General features: G+C 52.6%; 1 protein-coding gene across 1 annotated transcript in view; it reads left to right on the top strand.

Moving 5' to 3' along the window:
- The window catches only part of ARAP1 (ArfGAP with RhoGAP domain, ankyrin repeat and PH domain 1), a 172,781-nt gene extending 163,023 nt beyond the window's left edge, over nucleotides 1–9,758 (top strand). The window contains 2 exon segments of the mRNA XM_043504001.1: nucleotides 4,673–4,711; nucleotides 5,602–9,758. Coding sequence (XP_043359936.1) covers nucleotides 4,673–4,690 — 18 coding nt within the window. The 3' untranslated portion in view covers nucleotides 4,691–4,711; nucleotides 5,602–9,758.
- The last annotated feature ends 9,837 nt before the right edge of the window (nucleotides 9,759–19,595 follow it).

Here is a 19,595-nt window from a genome sequence, read left to right on the forward strand (position 1 = left end):
TGCTGGGTAACTGTCCCCAGCAGGCCTAGGGGCCCATTGTCCAATGGTCAGCAGGGAGGTGCCTGCAGGCGTGATGCAGCGACTGGGGATGCAGCTCAGCAGATGATTTCTCCTGGTAATTGGGGTCGCTGCTTTGAAATTCCTTCTCCGTTACAAATCCGCTCCCTGTCCCTTTCCTTTCACTCTCCTCGGTCTGGACTCTGTCCACATGCAATGGCAGCACGGGGGACTGCCGGAGAGGCTACTGCAGACTGTGATTTGTCTACTGTGTCTTCCACAAATGTGGAAACCTCTCAGATTCGCTTGAGCAACAAGGCCCAAACCAGCAGTCGGCGACTCAGATAAGGACTAGCTTGGTGTGGGCAGTTAGCAAAGAGCTGGTCTTTATCTGATTGCCAACGGACTGATCCTGGGGGTCCTTATTGCTGTTATAAACCTGACCAGAAGCTTTTCTCCTGGGCCCTGAAAGCAGGACAGCTGGGTCTAAGGAATGCGGCTGGTGGCCAGAGAGAAGCCACTGGCAAGTAGCCACGTTCATCCTGGCCAGCTCCTCCTCCATGGCTTGGGGACTGGGCAATTGGCCGTCCGATGCTTTCCAGCTACCAGCCCAGGTTGGTAGGGACTGAACCTCGTTACTGTTCAGTGGCCTGGTGTTAAATGAGTTTGGTGGGTCTCCCGTCAGTTCCTAATGGACCAGTGTCTGTGTGGCAAAAAATCATGAGTCCAATGGGTGGGGGTCATGACATGAGCCGGTGGGTCTCAGCCCAATGGCTAGCAGACAGGCATTCCTACACAAACACCATCTTCACAAGGGGCACTAGCAGGCCTCTCTGCAGAGGAGCTAGAGGCTGAACGGGCCTCTCTAGAGGGGTCAGTTGAGGGCAGGGTCATGGCATATTGGCCAGGAAGCTTGCCCCACCACTGCCCAGGCTGTATTTCCGCTGTGGGTCAGGAAGGGACCAACGCTTCCTAGCACTGAATTCACGATGTCCGTGGTTAAAGGTCTGTTAGTACAAGCACCCTTTGCCTGGGAGATCCAGGCTGTGCAGCGCATAGCACCCTGGGCCCTGCCTTCCCTCAGGTTTATAATGACAGCTATGGTGGAACGGGATCTCCAGCGTGGCTCTTTGCAATGGGATGCGTCTGGCTTTTTGCTTGGCAGAGGGGGCGGGGAGAAATGCCCCCCAGCTCCCCACCCTGGGGCCCGTTCGGACGCTGCTTCGTGTTTGCTTCCCCTCTTCTGCTCTTGCTCGGTTCAAGAGTTTGGGGCTAACCCTGCAGCTGGCAGTCATTTCCCGTCTCTGTCCCTCAGGATGTGTCTGCAGGCCGAACTGCGGACAGCGGGTGCTGCACCGAGGCAGCTGGCTCAGCCCCGCACGCCAGGGATGGGGCAGAGGGTGCGGGAGCAGCATTTGGTGCGAGTCCTGGCCAGGCTGCTGCCAGCCTCAAGGGTGGGGAGCACAAGGGCTGTGTGGGGCTGAGACAGCCCAGATCCCCCAGTCAGGAAGCGCTGTCCAACGGTCTGCCGATGGCATCTGAAACACCGCCGTCAGCATGCAGCATCGCAGGGAAGCCCCTGGGAGCTGCATCTTCTCAGGAGATCCCCAAATTAACAACCCTTGGCCCTTGTGCACATCAGTGAATTCACCCTCACCAAACCCGGGAAGGTGGGCCAGCACCATTAGCCCTATTTGCCAGATGGGGAAACCAAGGCCCGGAGTGTTTAGTGACTTTCCCCGGGGGATGGAGCACAGCAAATCCGTGGCAGGAATAAAACGCATGACTCGGATTCCCGTGCTCTAACCACTAAGCAAAACTGCCTGTGGGTGCGGTATAATTCCTGAAAGGATGGGGCTCCCTTGTATAACCCCCGCCAGCGTGCTCAAGAAATCTCTCCGCAGCGTAGCAAGGCTTTGAGGTGCTGAGTACATTGAACCAGGGTCCATTTGCCTAGAGCTATTGCCCACTCCCCGAGGATGTTCGGACTCCTCGTGGCCGAGCTGTCAAGGGGCCTGTTGTGCGTTCACTCTGTGCGCCCGGTGCATTGAGCAAGGAAGGGCTTGAGCTGGCAGACGGAGAAATGATTCGGTCTCCAACCCCTTTGCTCTGAAAGCTGGGAACAAAAGACATCGTGAAAGGGGGGGCCTGATGGGATGGGAAAGCTGGTGAGTCCCGAGGAAGAGTGCTGAGTCTTTGAAGAGTAACTGGTGATGTGCCAGCAATTCTCTCCCCTCCTGTTTCTGGGGTGGTTCGGAGATCAGCCAGAGCGCCGGGGCACTGTACCTGAGCACATCCCTCTGGCTGCGAGCCAGGGCTCAGGAGCACCTGGGTAGACAAGTGTGCTGTGCTGAGACAAGCAGAGCCAGGCTGCGGCCCTGCCTCCTTCCTGCCCCTCTCAGTGTGAGTTTGCTTCCCAGAGGGAGCAAGGAGAAGCTGCTCAGGCTGGGCAGTGTGAGGACAAGGTGTGTGCATTCCCGCCGCCGGGCAAGGGCTGATCCTAACCTGGCCCCTTGATGAGACGGGCTGTCTCTCGGGGCACGATGCACCTTCACCGATTCAGAGAGCCCCAGTTACAGCTGAAAATCCCTTTCCGACATAAGCCCCTGCCTCTCGATCCAAAGCTGCTTGGCTAGTATATTAGAATCGGTTGCTGGAGCGAGACTCTTCATCCCCCAGCAGATTGGAGGGGTCAGGATTAGAGGCGGTGTTTTCCCCCTTCCTCTGGTGCTTTTGTGCCAGCCCCCTTGGCAGCAGGTCTGGTTCAGCAGCAATGGGACATCTCTGCTTGGCTGATGTTTGTACCATGGCGCTAAGCGTTTGCCAGGCTATTAAATCTAGTGCCCCTTTGTTTCTCTGATGCAAAGGTTGCCACGTTTTCCAGCAGCTGCCGCTGCTGAAGTTGTTACTTGTGCAGCTGGCTGGGTAATACAGGCCGTTTGCCCAGGGATGTGTTTGTGGCACATCTTGTGGTCACTTCCCTCAGGCGTTCGAGTGAGTCAGGACAGTCGTGCGGTAAAGGTGCTGGACAGAGATCTGGGTTCAAGTCCCGCTTTGCCACAAACTGACCTTGGTCAAGTCACTGCATCTCTCCGGGCTCTCGCTCCCCATCTGGCTAAACAGGGATAATAGTTACCATGTAGGGGAGTTGTGGAGTGCTCAGACACTGTGGCAGTCTGGGCTGAAACATTTGATGGGCTCACAATGCTCACAGAAAGGGATTTTTAAAGTCACACTTGGAAGTCTTTGTGCGAGATGCACTTAGGTTCTCCTCCAATCAATATCACGTGATTTTTTTTTTGGACCAATCCCAAAGCAGCACAGTTCGAGTTTCCAGTATTCCCGCTCAGACTGTGGAGTAAAGAAAAGGCAGTTTGAGTATGAGGCCGTTGCAACGCGTGAGCGGGAAACTGCTAATAATGATTCCCTGTGACTCAGGCCTGGGTTTTAGCAATTCACTGTTTTGCCCAAGGCAAATAGTGTGTGTCTTTTACAAGCCAGGGACTTGGGGCCACGAGGTCTTATCATCGGCTTCCCAAGTACCCTGTTTTCTGCAAGAGGATGGGGCATCTCCCCAAGCACTTGGGGTTTGCCGCACAGTGCTTGTTACTCCTGGGGAGGGTGGATGCTGTAGAAATTGATGTGTCCCCAGATAGACAGGACTACGATACAGTGGCTCTTGGTTCTAAGGAAGCCTGAGGGAGGGGTGAACAGCGTGAGATAATGCGGGTTGTGTGGGGGCGGGAACAGCCTGGCTAAGGGACAAACCACCAGCTCCTGCCAGTGTGTTTCTATGAGGTTTCAGAGTAGCAGCTGTGTTAGTCTGTATTCGCAAAAAAGAAAAGGAGGACTTGTGGCACCTTAGAGACTAACAAATTTATTTGAGCATAAGCTTTCGTGAGCTACAGCTCACTTCATCGGATGCATCCGATGAAGTGAGCTGTAGCTCAAAAAACTTATGCTCAAATAGATTTGTTAGTCTCTAAGGTGCCACAAGTCCTCCTTTTCTTTTTTGTGTTTCTATGAGCATGTGATGTGCCGGGTGCCTCTAAAAGAGACAGAGGTGCCGGCAGGCCTGCCCCTGAGGTTCGTGGGTTTGCAGGATTCAGCCAGATCTGGAAATTTCACTGCACAAAGCCTGCTGCAACACCATCATCCGTGGTCACGCTGGCTGATGCGGTGGTGCTCAGTAGGCCGTGGTGGTGGAGACGGTTGAGATTGGCCTGCTGGTCTCAGCAGCTGAGTTCTCCTGGGTCCACCATTGAGCTCCCGTCTCAGGCAAGTCGTTTAACCTCAGCTCCTGCCCCTGAAGAGTGGGGTGGCGCCTGCCCCGCACTCTGTGGTGTCTGGGAAGCATTCAGGCATCCTGGAGTGAAAGATGCTTGAAGAGACCCAGATAGCGGCCACTCTCGGCTTCATAGGATAGTTACAAAGTGAAGGTCGTCTTCCTCTCCCAGGCCAGGCCCTGGTAGCTAATTGATATGGGTACACAGCGGGAGGGGAAACTGAGCCAGAGTTAATCCTTTGTTCCCCATGGAGCAGCCCCGTCACCTTCATCTAATTACTCACAATCGTTCCGAGCCGAGGAGTGCAGCCCTTCCAGCTACTTAGCGCCACCAACGGTACATGTCGGAAAAGGAACTAACCCCTTCCTCCTTATTTTCTCTCTCTCCAGCTTCTTCGAAACGTATGAGCCGGAGACCTAACACATCAGGTAATTCAGTGCTTCAAGCATTCCTGCTTGTTTGCAGTGCTCTGCGGCACGGTGTATGCCGGGGAGATCTTCCCCCAGCTCCCGGGACCCGATGGCAGCTCAGTGGCCAGAATTAGCGCAGAGCCGCCTTCGTCTTCCCTGCAGAGCTACAGCTCACAGTGGATCCCACAACCTGGCCTGCTCCATCTCCCCTCAAGCGGCCGCTGCTCGGATCAGGAGGTCGCACGACAAGCTGGGACCTTTGTAATAGAGCCTACAGTTTCCATCTCGATCTCGGCTGCCCCTGGCTCGGCGCTCCATGGGGTTCAAACCAGGAGGTCTGGATCTAAAAGGCATGTCCCGGTACTGCCTGATCTGTGAGCTGACCAGCAGGGTCAGAGAGCTGCGCTGTGCTAATGTGGGTAACGCCAGCAAGCTGGCACCGGCACAGTGCACAGGTATGGAGACTACATCTCCTGCTGGGCTGACAGTGACAGCCGCTGGCCCTCAGCACTTCTGAAAACCTGGCCAAGTCTATTTAGGGACTTGGGGAGGGTCTCAGGGCCTAACTATGTGCACCCAGAGTTTGGCCTCTGTGGCTCGCTCAAAATCACTCAAGTGAAGCAGAGTCAGAGCCAGGAGGCGGACCCAGGAGCTGACCTAGACTCCCAGTCCCCTCCTGAACCCCCAAAACCATGCCACCCCCCCTTAGCGACATAGCGGGCCTATCTCCAATGGACGGGCCGCAAAGCAGTGGAGGGTGGAGAAAGCAGCCCAGAGAGTGTGAGATGTGAGTGGGGAGGGATAGCAGGAGCCAGCGGGGCAGGGAAAGGCCCTGGAGGAGCCGTTCGGCAGGCCAGCAGTCTCTCTCCTTGGGAGTCAGCCTGGTGTCTCTCTCTTTTTGTCCCCAGGTCCGTTTGCAAGAGGGGGGAGCCAGCCTGAGAGCCCAGGTGCGCACAAGTCACGTCACATTGTCCCTGCTCACCCAGCGGGGTCTGCGCAGAGACCGGGGGACTCCCAGAATGTGTGCCGGCCCCTCGATCCAATCATTTCTTTCTACAGCAAAGCCGACAGCAGCAGGAAAACGATAAGCAACTGTGTTTGATTTAAGGAAAATGAATCCATTGGCAAAGAGCGGCTTCTAAAGGGTTAATTATTCAAGCAGACACTGTCTCATCAGTCATCTTGCCGGCTGTCCGTGCCGTGACCAGCCGAACCCCAGAGACGGGGCAGAGGAAGCTGTGCTGGGATGGACTTTCTGGACCCATCACTTCACCTGGGAGTGTCTTTCTCCCCCATCACCAGCTGCTTCTTGCTTCTTCTTGGGTCCTGAATTAAAACTGGAAGGGCGCAGGCTGGGATGGCCCCTCTCTGGTGCCAGCTGCGGCTCAGGGAGGGGTTAGGGGCTGGGGGCACTCTTGCTTTCTTTAAAATTCTTTCTCTCTATTTGAAACCGCAAGCCACCGAAAGGCAGCAAGGACCACGCAGCCAGTCCAGGCAGAGACCTTCCCGCAAGGGTGCTTCTGCTGGTGGAAGCATTAAACCTTCCCAAGGAGGAGCGACGGGCTAACCCCAGCTGTTCTGTATCACTACGTTGGAGAAGGGCTGAAGACGACCCATGGGGGAAGCGGATGGAAGGCTCCCATCGCTGCTGCTGGCCCCTCAGAGCCACACGCCGCTTCTCTCCTTCTCCCAGGCCGCCCGATCCCGTGACCGCATAGGCCTTTTGGGTGAAAGATTCGCGAGCAGGGCTTTAGAGCAGGGAGAGTCCAGCGCCCAGCCGTGGGCATGTGGAGATGGCTGAGTGGAGTCACGGCTGGGACGCGTGGCTTGAGGGGCCTTGGTGGAAGCAGCAAGAGACTGGGGCGCGTGTGGGGGGACGGGACTCTGGACCAGCCTGAAGTTGAGCTTGGAGTGGGGCCGTTTGTCATGGGAGTCTGTTGCCTTCTGGTGTGTAGGAAACTGCAAACTGTGTCTGCAGCAGCTGTGGGCAGGGAGAGGGGCCAGTGCTGTCCTGGACAATGGCATCCTTGGTTATGGTTAATATTAAACGCCTGGGGAAGCCCATGTGATGGTGTCCCCGTGATTCTGGGCTGCAGGGCAAAGGGAGGGGCTGGCAGCCTGAATGCAGCAGGCTAATGCTGGGGATGTCCTGTTACCCCTGGGCTGCAAGCTGAGATAAAGGGGCAAAGAACCGTGGGCTTGGGGCTGCAGGCCAAGATGGGGGAGTGGGGGAGGGTCAGTTGCTTCCCCTAGAGGTGAAGATGGAGGAGCATGAGCCCATTATTTTAGGGCCCCAGGCCAAGACGGAGGAGCAGTGGCCCTCTTCCTCAGGACTCTAAGTTGGGACAGAGAGAAAGAGGCCAGTTTCTGTCTCCCTCAATGTTCAAAAGTGGGTGCTCAGAGAGCCGAGCGATCAATCGCTAATGCACTAGGCAAAGCCAGATCAGTTGCTAATACTATCAGGCAAAGCCAGAGCGTTCTCCAGGTGGCTAGCTACATGGGAGAATTCTTCTGTTTAATAGTCTCCCTTTTCTTTAAAAGCCTAGGAGGTTCTAGACCCAAAAAAAGATGTTAAAAGAACATTACATCTGCATGGTCAAGCACTCAAAAGCCAGGAAATGTCAAAAGTAAGGTTATCCAGGCAACCTTAACTCTGCCCCTTGAACATTATGGTATAGTGTTTAATGATGTGATCACATGCCATTTTCTCTGCAAACCCTCTGCCCCATTCCTTGTTTGGTGAATGAGGCAGGGACCACACAGTGAGCAGCTGTCTTGTTCACTGCATGCCAGGCAGCTTGTGCCTTGCACGAGGCAGGTGCTGCAGGAAACCAGTGTGTGATCCTGTAATTAAAGAGTGTATTGTAACCCATACCTAGGGGGAAGAGTTAAGGTTATGCAGCAGTCTGTAACCAGATAACCTTAACGTAAGTGTCTTTTTGGTATGGAATAGAGTAGTAATGTTCTGTCTATATATAACATCTTTCAGCTGGGGAAGACAGAGCACTTTACAAAGGAGAAAAGGGTAATGTTGCTCTTTCTATCAGGGCTCACACTCTAAAGAACAGGTCAGATGCAATGCCTTGGAAAACTGAAGTTAGAATTAAGCATGGCCATTTATTCTGTTAACCTGGGCCAAGGAAAGGGGGCCATAGGGATAATAAACGTTTTGCACTTCCTTAGCCTCTTTTGCCCAAGGATCTCTAAGCATTAGGAGAGCTGCATTGTAAGGGTTAGATGGGGGGGTGGTTCAGATCACGTTTCACTCCCCCTCACACACTCAAACATAGCCAGTGTCAGGACTGGACACGGCTGCTGGTTAACATCAGCATTGCACACCACGTCGGGACAGGAAGCGAAGATGAATGCCATATCTTGCTGAAGCTACAGGGGGAATTTAAGGAGGCCAGCTGGAGTGATCCAAGTAGAAATCGGCCCAGGAGCCTGGTGTTAACACCCCCTACTCTTGGGGTACCAGGCAAGCTATGGCCAGTGCTGGAACCTAGTTTCTTTGCATAAAGAAGCCGAGAGACCAAGATGACTGGCTGCTCAGAAACAGCATGTCCGGTTAGCTAGGGAATTCCATCCCATCCTGGTGGAGGGTGACCTGGCCTCAGTTTTTCAGGCCTTCCTTGCCTGTCCTCTGGATTCCAGCAATACAACACACCTGGGCATGAAGCCTTCAGGGTTTAGGAAACTTCAACTAATACATAACATTGCAGCATGTCTCCTTAGCAACATGGGCTACCGCGAGCACAGCAGATCTGCCCTCTGCTTCCCACAGATCACTGAATCCAGCTACAAAGTCCTTGTTTTCAGAGTAGTCAATGGCCTCAGCCCAGGGTATCTAAAATAGCCTGCGGTGCCAAGATCGGGACTGGAGTGGAGCTCTCTGCTCCTCTGGTACAGTCGAACTTTCCACCATCATCTGTGCAGGAGACAGAACTTTGTCAGGGGCTGGTCCCAGACTGCGGAGTCAACTCCCCCAGGAACTAAGGACCGTCACAGACCTCCTCACCTTCCACCCCAAGGGCAATAGGAGCTTCTCCAATCAGCCTTCTCGAACAGAGGAAGATGATGGAGGCTGTCAGGCAGCCACTTCTGGCTTCCTGATGTATGCCACTTGGCCCTGGCATTAACTGGAACAGCTGAGGAGCTGCTCTAACTTACACCTGTGGTGAAATGTCCATGAGACAGGACACGGGTGCTCCATGGGTCTCGCCACCTCTCAGGATTTGGCCATAGGATTGTAGGAAACAGCTGCAACCATGCAGAGGTCTAAGGTACCGTACCAGGGCGCAGAGCAGTTATTCATTAATGATGCTGAGGTGTCCAGTGAATCTAGTTTGTTGGCTAGCTGGAGATTTTCGAACCAGTTGTCAGGTTCCCATTCCCCAAACCGCTCCTTGAAATATGCTTCTGAAGTAGATGCTGTCTGTGTGCATCTGGTTCAGCAAAGCCAACATGAATAGCAAATGATTAACAGGGAATGAATGCTAGGAGTAACTGAGTCCCCCAGGGATGAGAGAGAGAGCGGGATAAAGAGCCCCACTCAGGCTGCAGAGAAACAGGCACCAGAGTCAAAAGCTATTCTGGCTGGAGATCCAAGACGCTGGAAGCAGCTCACTGCTCTGCTTGGCAAAAGACTGAGACCCCTGTTTATGCCTTGTGGGCATAAAATGGACTGAAATTGGGGCCCCTACATGCTGCTTGGGGTTTTACACTGTGTGTCGTATGCATTATGGATGGGAAAAGTCCAACTATTGAAGAGAGATGGTCAGGAACCAGATTTTCCATTCTGTAGATCTTTTTTTTCTTTTCTGTTCCTAAATGGAACGAAACCAAAAAACGTGGACATTTCCCGCAATGTGAAATTTCAGGGGGCGGGGGAAATTGTTTTAGGTCAGTTTGAAACATTTTGTTCCAACTTCAACTTTTTCAATTTGCTACGACGTTATCTAAGATAAAATAAAGAAATGGAAAGTTGTTCCCCAGGGAGATTCGGGGCAGCTGTTCATTGGGTTTTGGTTTGGTTTTCCTGAAATGAAATTTTGAGATCAGCGTGTTTCTGCAAAACGTTTTGCTTTTGACAAAGCAGCATGGAAAAATGTCCTGTTGGAAAATTCCTTGCCAGGTTACTGTTGGGTCTGTCTCTACTCCTGGGGTGAATCTGTCTGTCCTCCCGTTAGCACATGCCTGGTCCCTAGCGCCTGCATGGCAATGCTGGATCCTGTCATGTTGTTGTCGGGCCCTTGTCTTTAACCCATCACACTCTGAGGAGCCCTAACATGAGTCTCATTTGCTGACTGCCCACTCTCCTCTCTGTAAAGAGCCCCCATACACCCCACCTTCTGGGAGAACCAGCGGGCAGAGAATGATACTCCCCTTCTTTCTTCAGCTTACCCCCTGCTAGACATGATCACAGTCTGTAAGTATCCACATGGGGAACAAATCATAGAATCATAGAATCATAGAATATCAGGGTTGGAAGGGACCCCAGAAGGTCATCTAGTCCAACCCCCTGCTCAAAGCAGGACCAAGTCCCAGTTAAATCATCCCAGCCAGGGCTTTGTCAAGCCTGACCTTAAAAACCTCTAAGGAAGGAGATTCTACCACCTCCCTAGGTAACGCATTCCAGTGTTTCACCACCCTCTTAGTGAAAAAGTTTTTCCTAATATCCAATCTAAACCTCCCCCATTGCAACTTGAGACCATTACTCCTCGTTCTGTCATCTGCTACCATTGAGAACAGTCTAGAGCCATCCTCTTTGAAACCCCCTTTCAGGTAGTTGAAAGCAGCTATCAAATCCCCCTCATTCTTCTCTTCTGCAGACTAAACAATCCCAGCTCCCTCAGCCTCTCCTCATAAGTCATGTGCTCTAGACCCCTAATCATTTTTGTTGCCCTTCGTTGTACTCTTTCCAATTTATCCACATCCTTCCTGTAGTGTGGGGCCCAAAACTGGACACAGTACTCCAGATGAGGCCTCACCAGTGTCGAATAGAGGGGAACGATCACGTCCCTCGATCTGCTCGCTATGCCCCTACTTATACAACCCAAAATGCCATTGGCCTTCTTGGCAACAAGGGCACACTGCTGACTCATATCCAGCTTCTCGTCCACTGTCCCCTAGGTCCTTTTCCGCAGAACTGCTGCCGAGCCATTCGGTCCCTAGTCTGTAGCGGTGCATTGGATTCTTCCATCCTAAGTGCAGGACCCTGCATTTATCCTTATTGAACCTCATTAGATTTCTTTTGGCCCAATCCTCCAATTTGTCTAGGTCCTTCTGTATCCTATCCCTCCCCTCCAGCGTATCTACCACTCCTCCCAGTTTAGTATCATCCGCAAATTTGCTGAGAGTGCAATCCACACCATCCTCCAGATCATTTATGAATATTTAATAACGGGCTCAATCTGGCAGAGGAAGGTCTAACACGATCCAATGGCTGGAAGTTGAAGCTAGACAAATTCAGACTGGAAATGAGGCATAAATGTTTAGCTGTGAGAGTAATTAGCCACTGGAACAAATTACCAAGGGTCATGGTGGATTCTGCATCACTGATCATTTTTAAATCAAAACTGGCTGGCTGTCTAAAAGCTCTGCTCTAGGGATGATCGTGGGGCAGGTCTCTGGCCTGAGTTATACAGGAGGTCAGACTGGATGATCACATTGGCCCCTTCTGGCCTTGGAAGGTGTGAATCTAGAAGGGGACGTCCATTCCCCTCAGGCCGACAGACCCGCTAAGGCAGGTCAGTCATTCCAGTCAGGGCGGGTGGGATGGAGGTACCGGAGGAGTCGGGGCAGAGTCAGAATTAGCACTCAGGAGCCTTGCGGCCCATAGCCCTGTGCACAGACTACTAGCCTTTTCCAAAATGTGCAGGGCCGCGGAGACTGCAGACCCTGGGGCCACCAAATAGATGATAGGCCAGGCTGGGCATGTGTGTGTCCCGCCCTACCGTGACTGGCAGCTACAACCAGAGAATAAAGGCACCAGGTTTAGGATTCTTCTCCTGTGGTGACTTGTGTGTGATTGGCCCAGATTACCATGGGGATGGTCACGCTTTGCACTAATCAGATGTGCTGTTCTGTCTGCAGTGGCTTTCTGTATCCCTTTCACGACCTACGTCCTGTATGTAACATGGTCTCATGGGTAGAGCACTGAAGTAGGATTCAGGTGATGGGGGTTTAAGTCCCTGCCCTGCTATGGACCGGTCACTCCAAACACGTTAACGGCGGGGGTGGTCTCAGAGATTAGGCGAGTGAGAACTATATAAGTAGATGTCCATGGAAGATGATCTCATGCCGTTGCCCCCAGTTGTGCCCTACACCTCGGCACGTGCAGAGTTAACAGCATCACCAGGTCGGTGAGATTCCTGACCTTGGAGGAGAAGAGCTATTTTTGTTCTTTAAAAGCCGGAGCTATTTTTAAGAGGCAGCCGTTATCCCTTAAATGAAGACGCCCACGACGGTAGTTTCCGCTGCTAATGGAAGAGCTCTCCTGCATGTGTTCTAGGCACCCGGCCCCATTAGTGTCACTCAGCTATTCTTCTTCCATTAGCGGGTGGGAAGGCAGGCTGGTGATGTGTCGGGAACAGCGTGAGCACTGTGTGTGCCACAGAAGAGGGAAGGCAAGAGAGTTGGAAGGAGTCTGAAGAATTACTCCTCCTCTATGGCTTTCTGCATAGTTACCTTCTAACCCCCACCCTCCAAGCCTCCCTTGGCATGGGGGATAGAATGCAGCCCCATCTGCTCTAGAACCAGTGGAGCTAAAGGAAAATCCCTCTTAGGGGTCAACAGAAGTTGTAGGTCTTTTATCTACTGTCGGCCTCTGGAGCACATACCCTGGAGGTTTTACCTAAGCAAGGCAGCATCTAGAGATTCCCGGTGTACGTGTTAGCTAGTGCAACACAATATATATCGTGGGGAGGTGGTAGCATTAAGGAATTAGACAAGGCTGCTGCCTGGCTGTGACATACTTCCCCGGGGTGCAACCTGGAATGGGGTTACCGCTGAGCCCTCTGGCATACCAATCTCACACTGTGAGGCTGTGACAAGCTGCAGTCCTCTCCAGGTCTTGCACTTACACAGCCATACACAAGCAAGGACGCACCCAGCTGCAGTTACATGAATGCTTTCCCTAGCCACTCGTGAACCAACAATAGGTTTCAGTCAGTTCTCCCCAGCCTAGGACCCCAGAGCTGTACTGTCCGACCAGTGTAAGTTATTACCGGTCCGCCCCTCCCTCAGTGTGGAGAGACAATGCACCAGCCCCCGTTCGTGAGCAGATTGCACTTCAAACAATGCACTGTTTTAGGTAAAGAATATAAAACAGATTTATTAACTACATAAGAACATTTTAAGTGATTAGAAGTAAAAGCGTACAGATCATAGTTGGCTACCTAAAAAATAAAACAAAATTGCAATCTAAGTTCTATACACCACACAGGATATGAAACAAGCAGTGTCTCACCCTGATGATACAAACTCTCCACCAATCTTCCATACACAGGCTGGGATTCCCTATTTCCTGCCTGGGACCACCTCCCTGGTTCAGTCTTTGTTCCTGAGGTGTCTCCAGCTGTTGCGTTCTGGGGAGAGTGAGGCCAAGTGATGATGTCGCTTTCCCCTTATAGCTTCTTCCATGTGGAGGGAACTTCATTGTCCCAAACAAAGCCCCCTAGCATAGTTAGTGGAAAAGTACAGGTACAAAATGGAGTCCAGGGTCACATATCCTCGCATGCTTCGATGAGCCATAGCAGCCATTAGCCATATATTGGCTAGAACGTCCACAGGAAAGTCCGTCAGGTTGGGATAAGCTTCTTCCATGGCCTACTGTGTTAATGGGCCATTACCTTGAATGGTTTATCCTCAACGTGCTGGCTAGACTGGATGTAAACTACCTTGTGGGTGTCACCCTAGGAGCAAACACATTTGAAATACTGGTACATAGTTAATATTCATAACTTCAGATACAATGACAGGACATACAATTCAACAGGATATTGATGTTCAATAGATCAAGACTTTTAGAATAATACCTTACAAGGCATACTTTGCACAAAACATATGATTATACCACCAGGGGTTGCCAGGGTGTTGCTTTGGGGTACAGAATGTCACACTGGCTGTTTGCGAAATGTCGCAAACTGGCTGTAGAGGAGGAGGGATAAGAGTTTATTTCCCATCCATAACTATGGGCAAAGGGAAGTTGATTGTGGAGTGTCTCTCTAATGAATGGTCTTAGCGCTGTGAGAAATACTCCAAGACTGGCTGCAATCCTCCTCTCTGAGCCTGGAAACACGGAATCCCAAACAGCTGGGCTTAATGGTGCCCCAGTTGTGTGGAGTGTCCATTGACTTCAATGTGCGTGCCACGTGGATGATGAACCCAGCCACATCCCTCCTTCCCCATGCTCGATGCTGCCTTGAGCTCTTACCCCCTCTCAGACCCACCTGCAAACAATGACTCCTCTGATCCTGGCACAGGCCTTTCAACCCTTCCGGCAGCTAGAAAAATGCTGAATTTTTCCAGGCGGTTAGTATGTTTCACTGCTTGGAGCTAAGCATGAGCAAGCCAGAAACTGGAGAGCCAGGCCTATGAGCCTGTAGCATGAGATATGTGGGAAATCCCAGTGGAGGTCTTCCCCAGAGAGCCCTCTACAGCCAAGTACCCCAAGTCGTGTGTCAGCACAGAGGCCTGAGATTTCCATGTTAAAGATGGCCTCCTGCGCGGATGTTCAGATGCGTCAAGTGGAGAAGCGTACTCAGAAAGGGAATGGCCATCTCTCAGCAAAGCAGGTGTGAGAATTGCCTGCCAACACGGTACTCTGCTGTCCTCGCTAATGAGGAGAGAAGAACATCCCCATGACCCCTGACTGAGTTGGCTTCTTCCTGGGCTTGGCTTCCATTCATGGACGTGCTCTCAGAGTGAGCGTGAGTAATAGGTGCCAGCTGATCTTTGCCTGCATGTTCCGGGCCAGGTGAGATTCTCGGGTGTGTGGATACTGTGGAGATGGGTGGGAGATGAGTGGTCCTAGCTGAGCTCCATTGACTTTTCTGTCTGTCAACACTAGACAGCTTTACTAGATTAGATGTATTTAGAAGGTCTGTCTCGCTCCCACCCAAAGCAATCTGTCCAGAAAGCCGCAGCAGACCTCCCCCATCAAATACCACCATTTTGCTCATCTTCACTGCTGTAGCCACTACACGATTGCCCTTGTCTTCAAGATTTTTCATTGCCATGTCCCCATCTAGCTCCCTGGCCTCCCATTCTCTTACAGCTGGGTCAGTGCTGTCATCTTTCTATCTAATCATTTATCTACGCTCCTCACCCTGCTATCTCAATGCCTCCCAGTTCCCCCTCTCTGTCCTCTGCCTTGTTGTAGGTTGATCCTTTCCTGACCCTCTATGACAGGTTTCAGAGTAGCAGCCGTGTTAGTCTGTATTCGCAAAAAGAAAAGGAGTACTTGTGGCACCTTAGAGACTAACACATTTATTTGAGCATAAGCTTTCGTAGCTCACGAAAGCTTATGCTCAAATAAATGTGTTAGTCTCTAAGGTGCCACAAGTACTCCTTTTCTTTTTGACCCTCTATGGTATCTACAACAGCCTGCCAGCCTCTCTCCATCTCTGATTATCACAGCTCTTTTCAAACCCAGCTCTTCTCCACAGCCCACTGTTCACCTGTTCCCCATGAGGGCACGCAACTCTTAGCAAGCCATTGTGCTTCTCCTTTCCACCTCTCACTGTAGCTTTTCCTTCGCTGGGCAATGCGAGACCATTCTATTGAGAGCAGCACCGTCTTTGCTTTTGAATAGCCAAGGTTTCATAAGCATGAGTCTCCTAAGCAAGAATACACAAAATGCCTCCCACTTGAGTTTTCGAGTCATTGTGCTTTCCAAATACCAGCCATACTGCTCTGGAAAAAATCCATGTTAAAAATGTCAAGGCTAAAAATCTCTGTGTGGGGAGGGATTTGTTTGTGGAAATTGTTTTCAGCAACAGCCAGATTGGGCAGAGGAGTCTGGGGTCAGAGATTGTGTGTGATGTGCCAAAACATGTCCCCACCTGACATAACGCTGAGTCTGACCTGGAGAACTGATGAATCGATCTCTACACTGAAACTGTAGCTTAATGACGGGGGTGACTTATGCACAGATATAACAGTATTGCATTATATTTCTCTCCTGTTGTATCAGAGAGCGCCATCTTTGCTCCCCGTGTGTCTGTCTGCTTCTCTCCACTTCCCTTTTCCCCATCCATGTCCTCTTCCCCAACCCCTTCTGTCTTCCATGTACCCGCACACCAGCTCTGTCATGGAGTCCCCGGGGGATGCTCTGGAACTGCTCCCCATGAAACCAGTCAGGACTCTGGGGAAGCCTCCTTTCTGTGAGCAGCCTGTCTTCAGGACACACAGCTCACCCGGCTTCCCCCTTCCTGGGGCTGACCCCGGAGCATTCAGCATCCTCTGCCCCTCCGTGTGCTTCCCACAGCGAGTCCCCCCCAGGAGGGGTCCTGGGGAAGCCAGAGGGTCCTGCCCCCCAACTCTGCAGTCAGACGTTACTCTCAGCCAGCCAGTAAAACAGAAGGTTTATTAGACGACAGGAACATGGTCTAACACAGAGCTTGTAGGTGCAGAGAACAGGACCCCTCAGCCGGGTCCATTTTGGGGGGCAGTGAGCCAGACAACCCTGTCTGCACTTCACTCCTTGTCCCCAGCCAGCCCCAAACCGAAACTCTCTCCAGCCCCCCCCCCCTCTGGGCTTTGTCCCTTTCCCAGGCCAGGAGGGCACCTGATTCCTTTGTTCTCCAACCCTTTAGCTCTCACCTTGCAGGGGGGAAGGGCCAGGCCATCAGTTTCCAGGAAACAGGGTGTCGGCCATTCTCTGTGTCCAGATCCCTGCACACACCTGCTCTCTAGGGCTCTGCAACGATCATACACCCTTATCCCACCCCCTAGATACTTAAGAACTGCATAGGGGAAACTGAGGCATCCCCACAATATTCAGAGACTTAAGAACAGTCCCACTTCGTCACAAGCTCCTTCTCCGTCTCTTCCCGCCAGGCCCTTCTCTCTTTCTCGAGCCCTCGTCAGCTCATTGCTGAGCCATCACCCCTTCTCCTGGTCTCCCCCAGCTTGTTCTCCAGCCACCCAGCTTCCTCCCTCCTCTCCTTCCACTTCTTTTGGCCACCACTGCCTGGAGGCTGGTTGCATTTCAGTTCCTCTTTCTGGACTGCTCTCAACTGAGGAGCCAAGTCCAGCTCATGGGTTCCCAGATTCACCCCCCCCACCACCACCACTGTGTCGGTCCTCGATGCTCCACCTCTATAGGGCACCCCACAATCAAAGGAACAGCTTGCACACTGGGCAGAGCTGATGGGGCTTAATAGCTGGGCCCACCTTTCTATCTCCCTAGGGTTTTATAGTCTCATATCACACTGGTATCTGAGTGCCCCCTCCCCACAGGCGAAATGACCATAAACGTCTCTCTCTCATCCAGCCCTGCTGGTAGGAAGAAGCTTAAAGACCCTTGTTGCTGGGACGGCTCTGTATTGTCGGTGGGAGGATGCTGAGGGCCCCAGACATTTAGCCCTGCGTGCAGCATGGCTGGCAGTGGTGATTTCAGCAACCACTTCTGCTGGATGCTGGCATCCTGCTCGGGGGCTGGGGAATGCACAGACCTTAAGGCCGGCACGGACCGCTGTGATCAGACAGTCTGACCTCCTGCCTAGCACAAGCCGGAGGATTTCAGCCAGTCACTGCTCCTCCAGCCCAGTGCTGTGAGGTTGAACCAGAGCAAGTTGTGGTAGTGGCACCTGGAGTTTACAAACGCATGGCTCACTGCGGCCAGGTCAGTGACAGGACCAGCGTAATCCTCTGGCCAGGCACAAGTGGAAATGTCTGTCCTTTGCCGCCGCATTGATTTGGGTATCTAATCACATTGCATAGCACCAAGGCTGTGCACGGATCGAACACCCAGAGCACGGCACCTTCAACCAGCAAGGGGCAGCTTTAACTCCAGGGCGGGGCGCTGCTCTGATTTTCCTAATGCTAGAGAGTGCAGCTGGGTAAGGTAACATCTAATGTTTGAGACCTAGGCACGGCAGTAGGCAGCTAGGTCCCCTACTCAGATCAGCCCGTGGCCATCACAGATCCGTGATGGGCGTAGGATGGAGGGGTGGGTATAGATCTGTAAAGCTGGGATTCCTATAAATGATCCTTCCTTTAATGGGGCATGATGAACGGTAGCAGGTTCCCCTGATAACGTCACCAAGGTTACGATAGCAGCATCTTGGCTACAGATTAAATAAACCCCACCTTGGGATTCTTAGAAAAAAGGAAATGGAAAAAATTGCCCATGATCCAAAAGGGAGCTGCTGCCACACACAAGGGGGCGGAGATTGGGGGGTCTTGTCACACTGGCCGTGCAGCATGCACACACGTGTGTGCACTTGTGCATATGCCCGGTGCACAATTCTCTGGATCCCCTGACTTTTAATTGGATAATTTTCATGCTGGTGCCCTGTTCTCCTCTCCAGTTTGTTCCTCCACATGATGCAGCTGAACCCTTCCCCTGCTGGAGCCCTGGTATGCTGCCTTTGTCTATTATTGTTCCATCAGGGGACATTTAGGCTGACCCTGGCATGGTCAGCAGCAGCAATCCTTCCCTCTCACTTTCCCCATCCCCAGCTAGACCTACTCAATCTACCCACCCCTCCAGCTCCCCTGCCCCAGCCGGAGCTGAGCGGCTCATGCTTCCCCTAGCGTCCCTCCACCTCCAATTCCCTCTCCTCTGCCACAGCAACTCAGCATCTCTCCCAGTGTCATCCGCCATCCCTGTGCCATCTCCCCAGAACCAGCGATGAGCCTTCCCAGCTACAGGAGATAGTGGGGGCTTCTCTCCACTCCTCTCCTGGCGAAGCCCCCACTAACCTGTGGCTGTAGCACCTTGACAGCGTGGGGCCTGGTTAGCGCTTGGGTGAAGGACTCCTTTCCCCTAAGTTCAAAGCAGGTTGCTGCCAAATGGGTGTCAGTGAGTGGTGCTCTTGCTGGCTCCCCCCCCCCAGGGTACTGTGGGGATGAGGGGGAGACATCCTTATGGGCAATGCCTGGGTTGCGTGGTGAGAACCAGGAGCTTAGTTCTTAAGAGAATTTTGTGACACCTGTTGTGGTACTAGGGAACTACCATGTCAGCATTCCCGACTGCACCGGCACCCGGCTCTCTCCTGATCGGCTCTGTCCTGTCTGTGCTTTTAGCAGACCCCCGTTACAAGGCTCCAGCAGAGGCCTAGGCTGTCCCTTTCCGGCCCGTTCATTTTCTCGGGCTTCCCCAGATAGGCAGTGAGCAGGGGCATTTCACCAGAAGGGGAGGGTGTGGGTGGCTGGTACAGACAGGATGCAGTGAACTAAAGCAGCATTGATTGCATGGATACCTCTGAGCTTGTCTAAGCCAGGGGCTCTTACATCTATTCACAGTATAATGGCACGGTTGGCTCAGGGACCCACCTCCCCTTCTGTTCACAACCATCCAGACTTGCTCCCCTCCCACTCATCAGCCCTGAACGCCAGGCAAAGCCGTGGGTGGCTACGAGGAAGAGGAACATTAAGTAAGCATTGGCGCCTGTGACCTGCCAGACCCCACTGCCCTGTCGGCCACTGCTCTCTCCCGTTGGCCATGGGCTAAGGGAGGCTGTGTTTGACTCTTTGGTCGCTGCAGGAAGGCTATGGAGGTGGTGTTCAAGATGCTGCCCCCTGTAAAGGGTGACCCTCGGGCTGGTTGGGATCTCAAGGGCTCGGGTGTTCCCCCCACACCATGGCCTGACACCGAGGCCACTTCCACATCTCCAGTGCATCGCTGTTCCTGCAGCCACATGCCTCTACGTCAGCGGCCGGGCATCACAGG

Source organism: Dermochelys coriacea, chromosome 1 (assembly GCF_009764565.3).
Source record: "Dermochelys coriacea isolate rDerCor1 chromosome 1, rDerCor1.pri.v4, whole genome shotgun sequence".
In the NCBI taxonomy this organism is placed as follows: Eukaryota; Metazoa; Chordata; order Testudines; family Dermochelyidae; genus Dermochelys; species Dermochelys coriacea.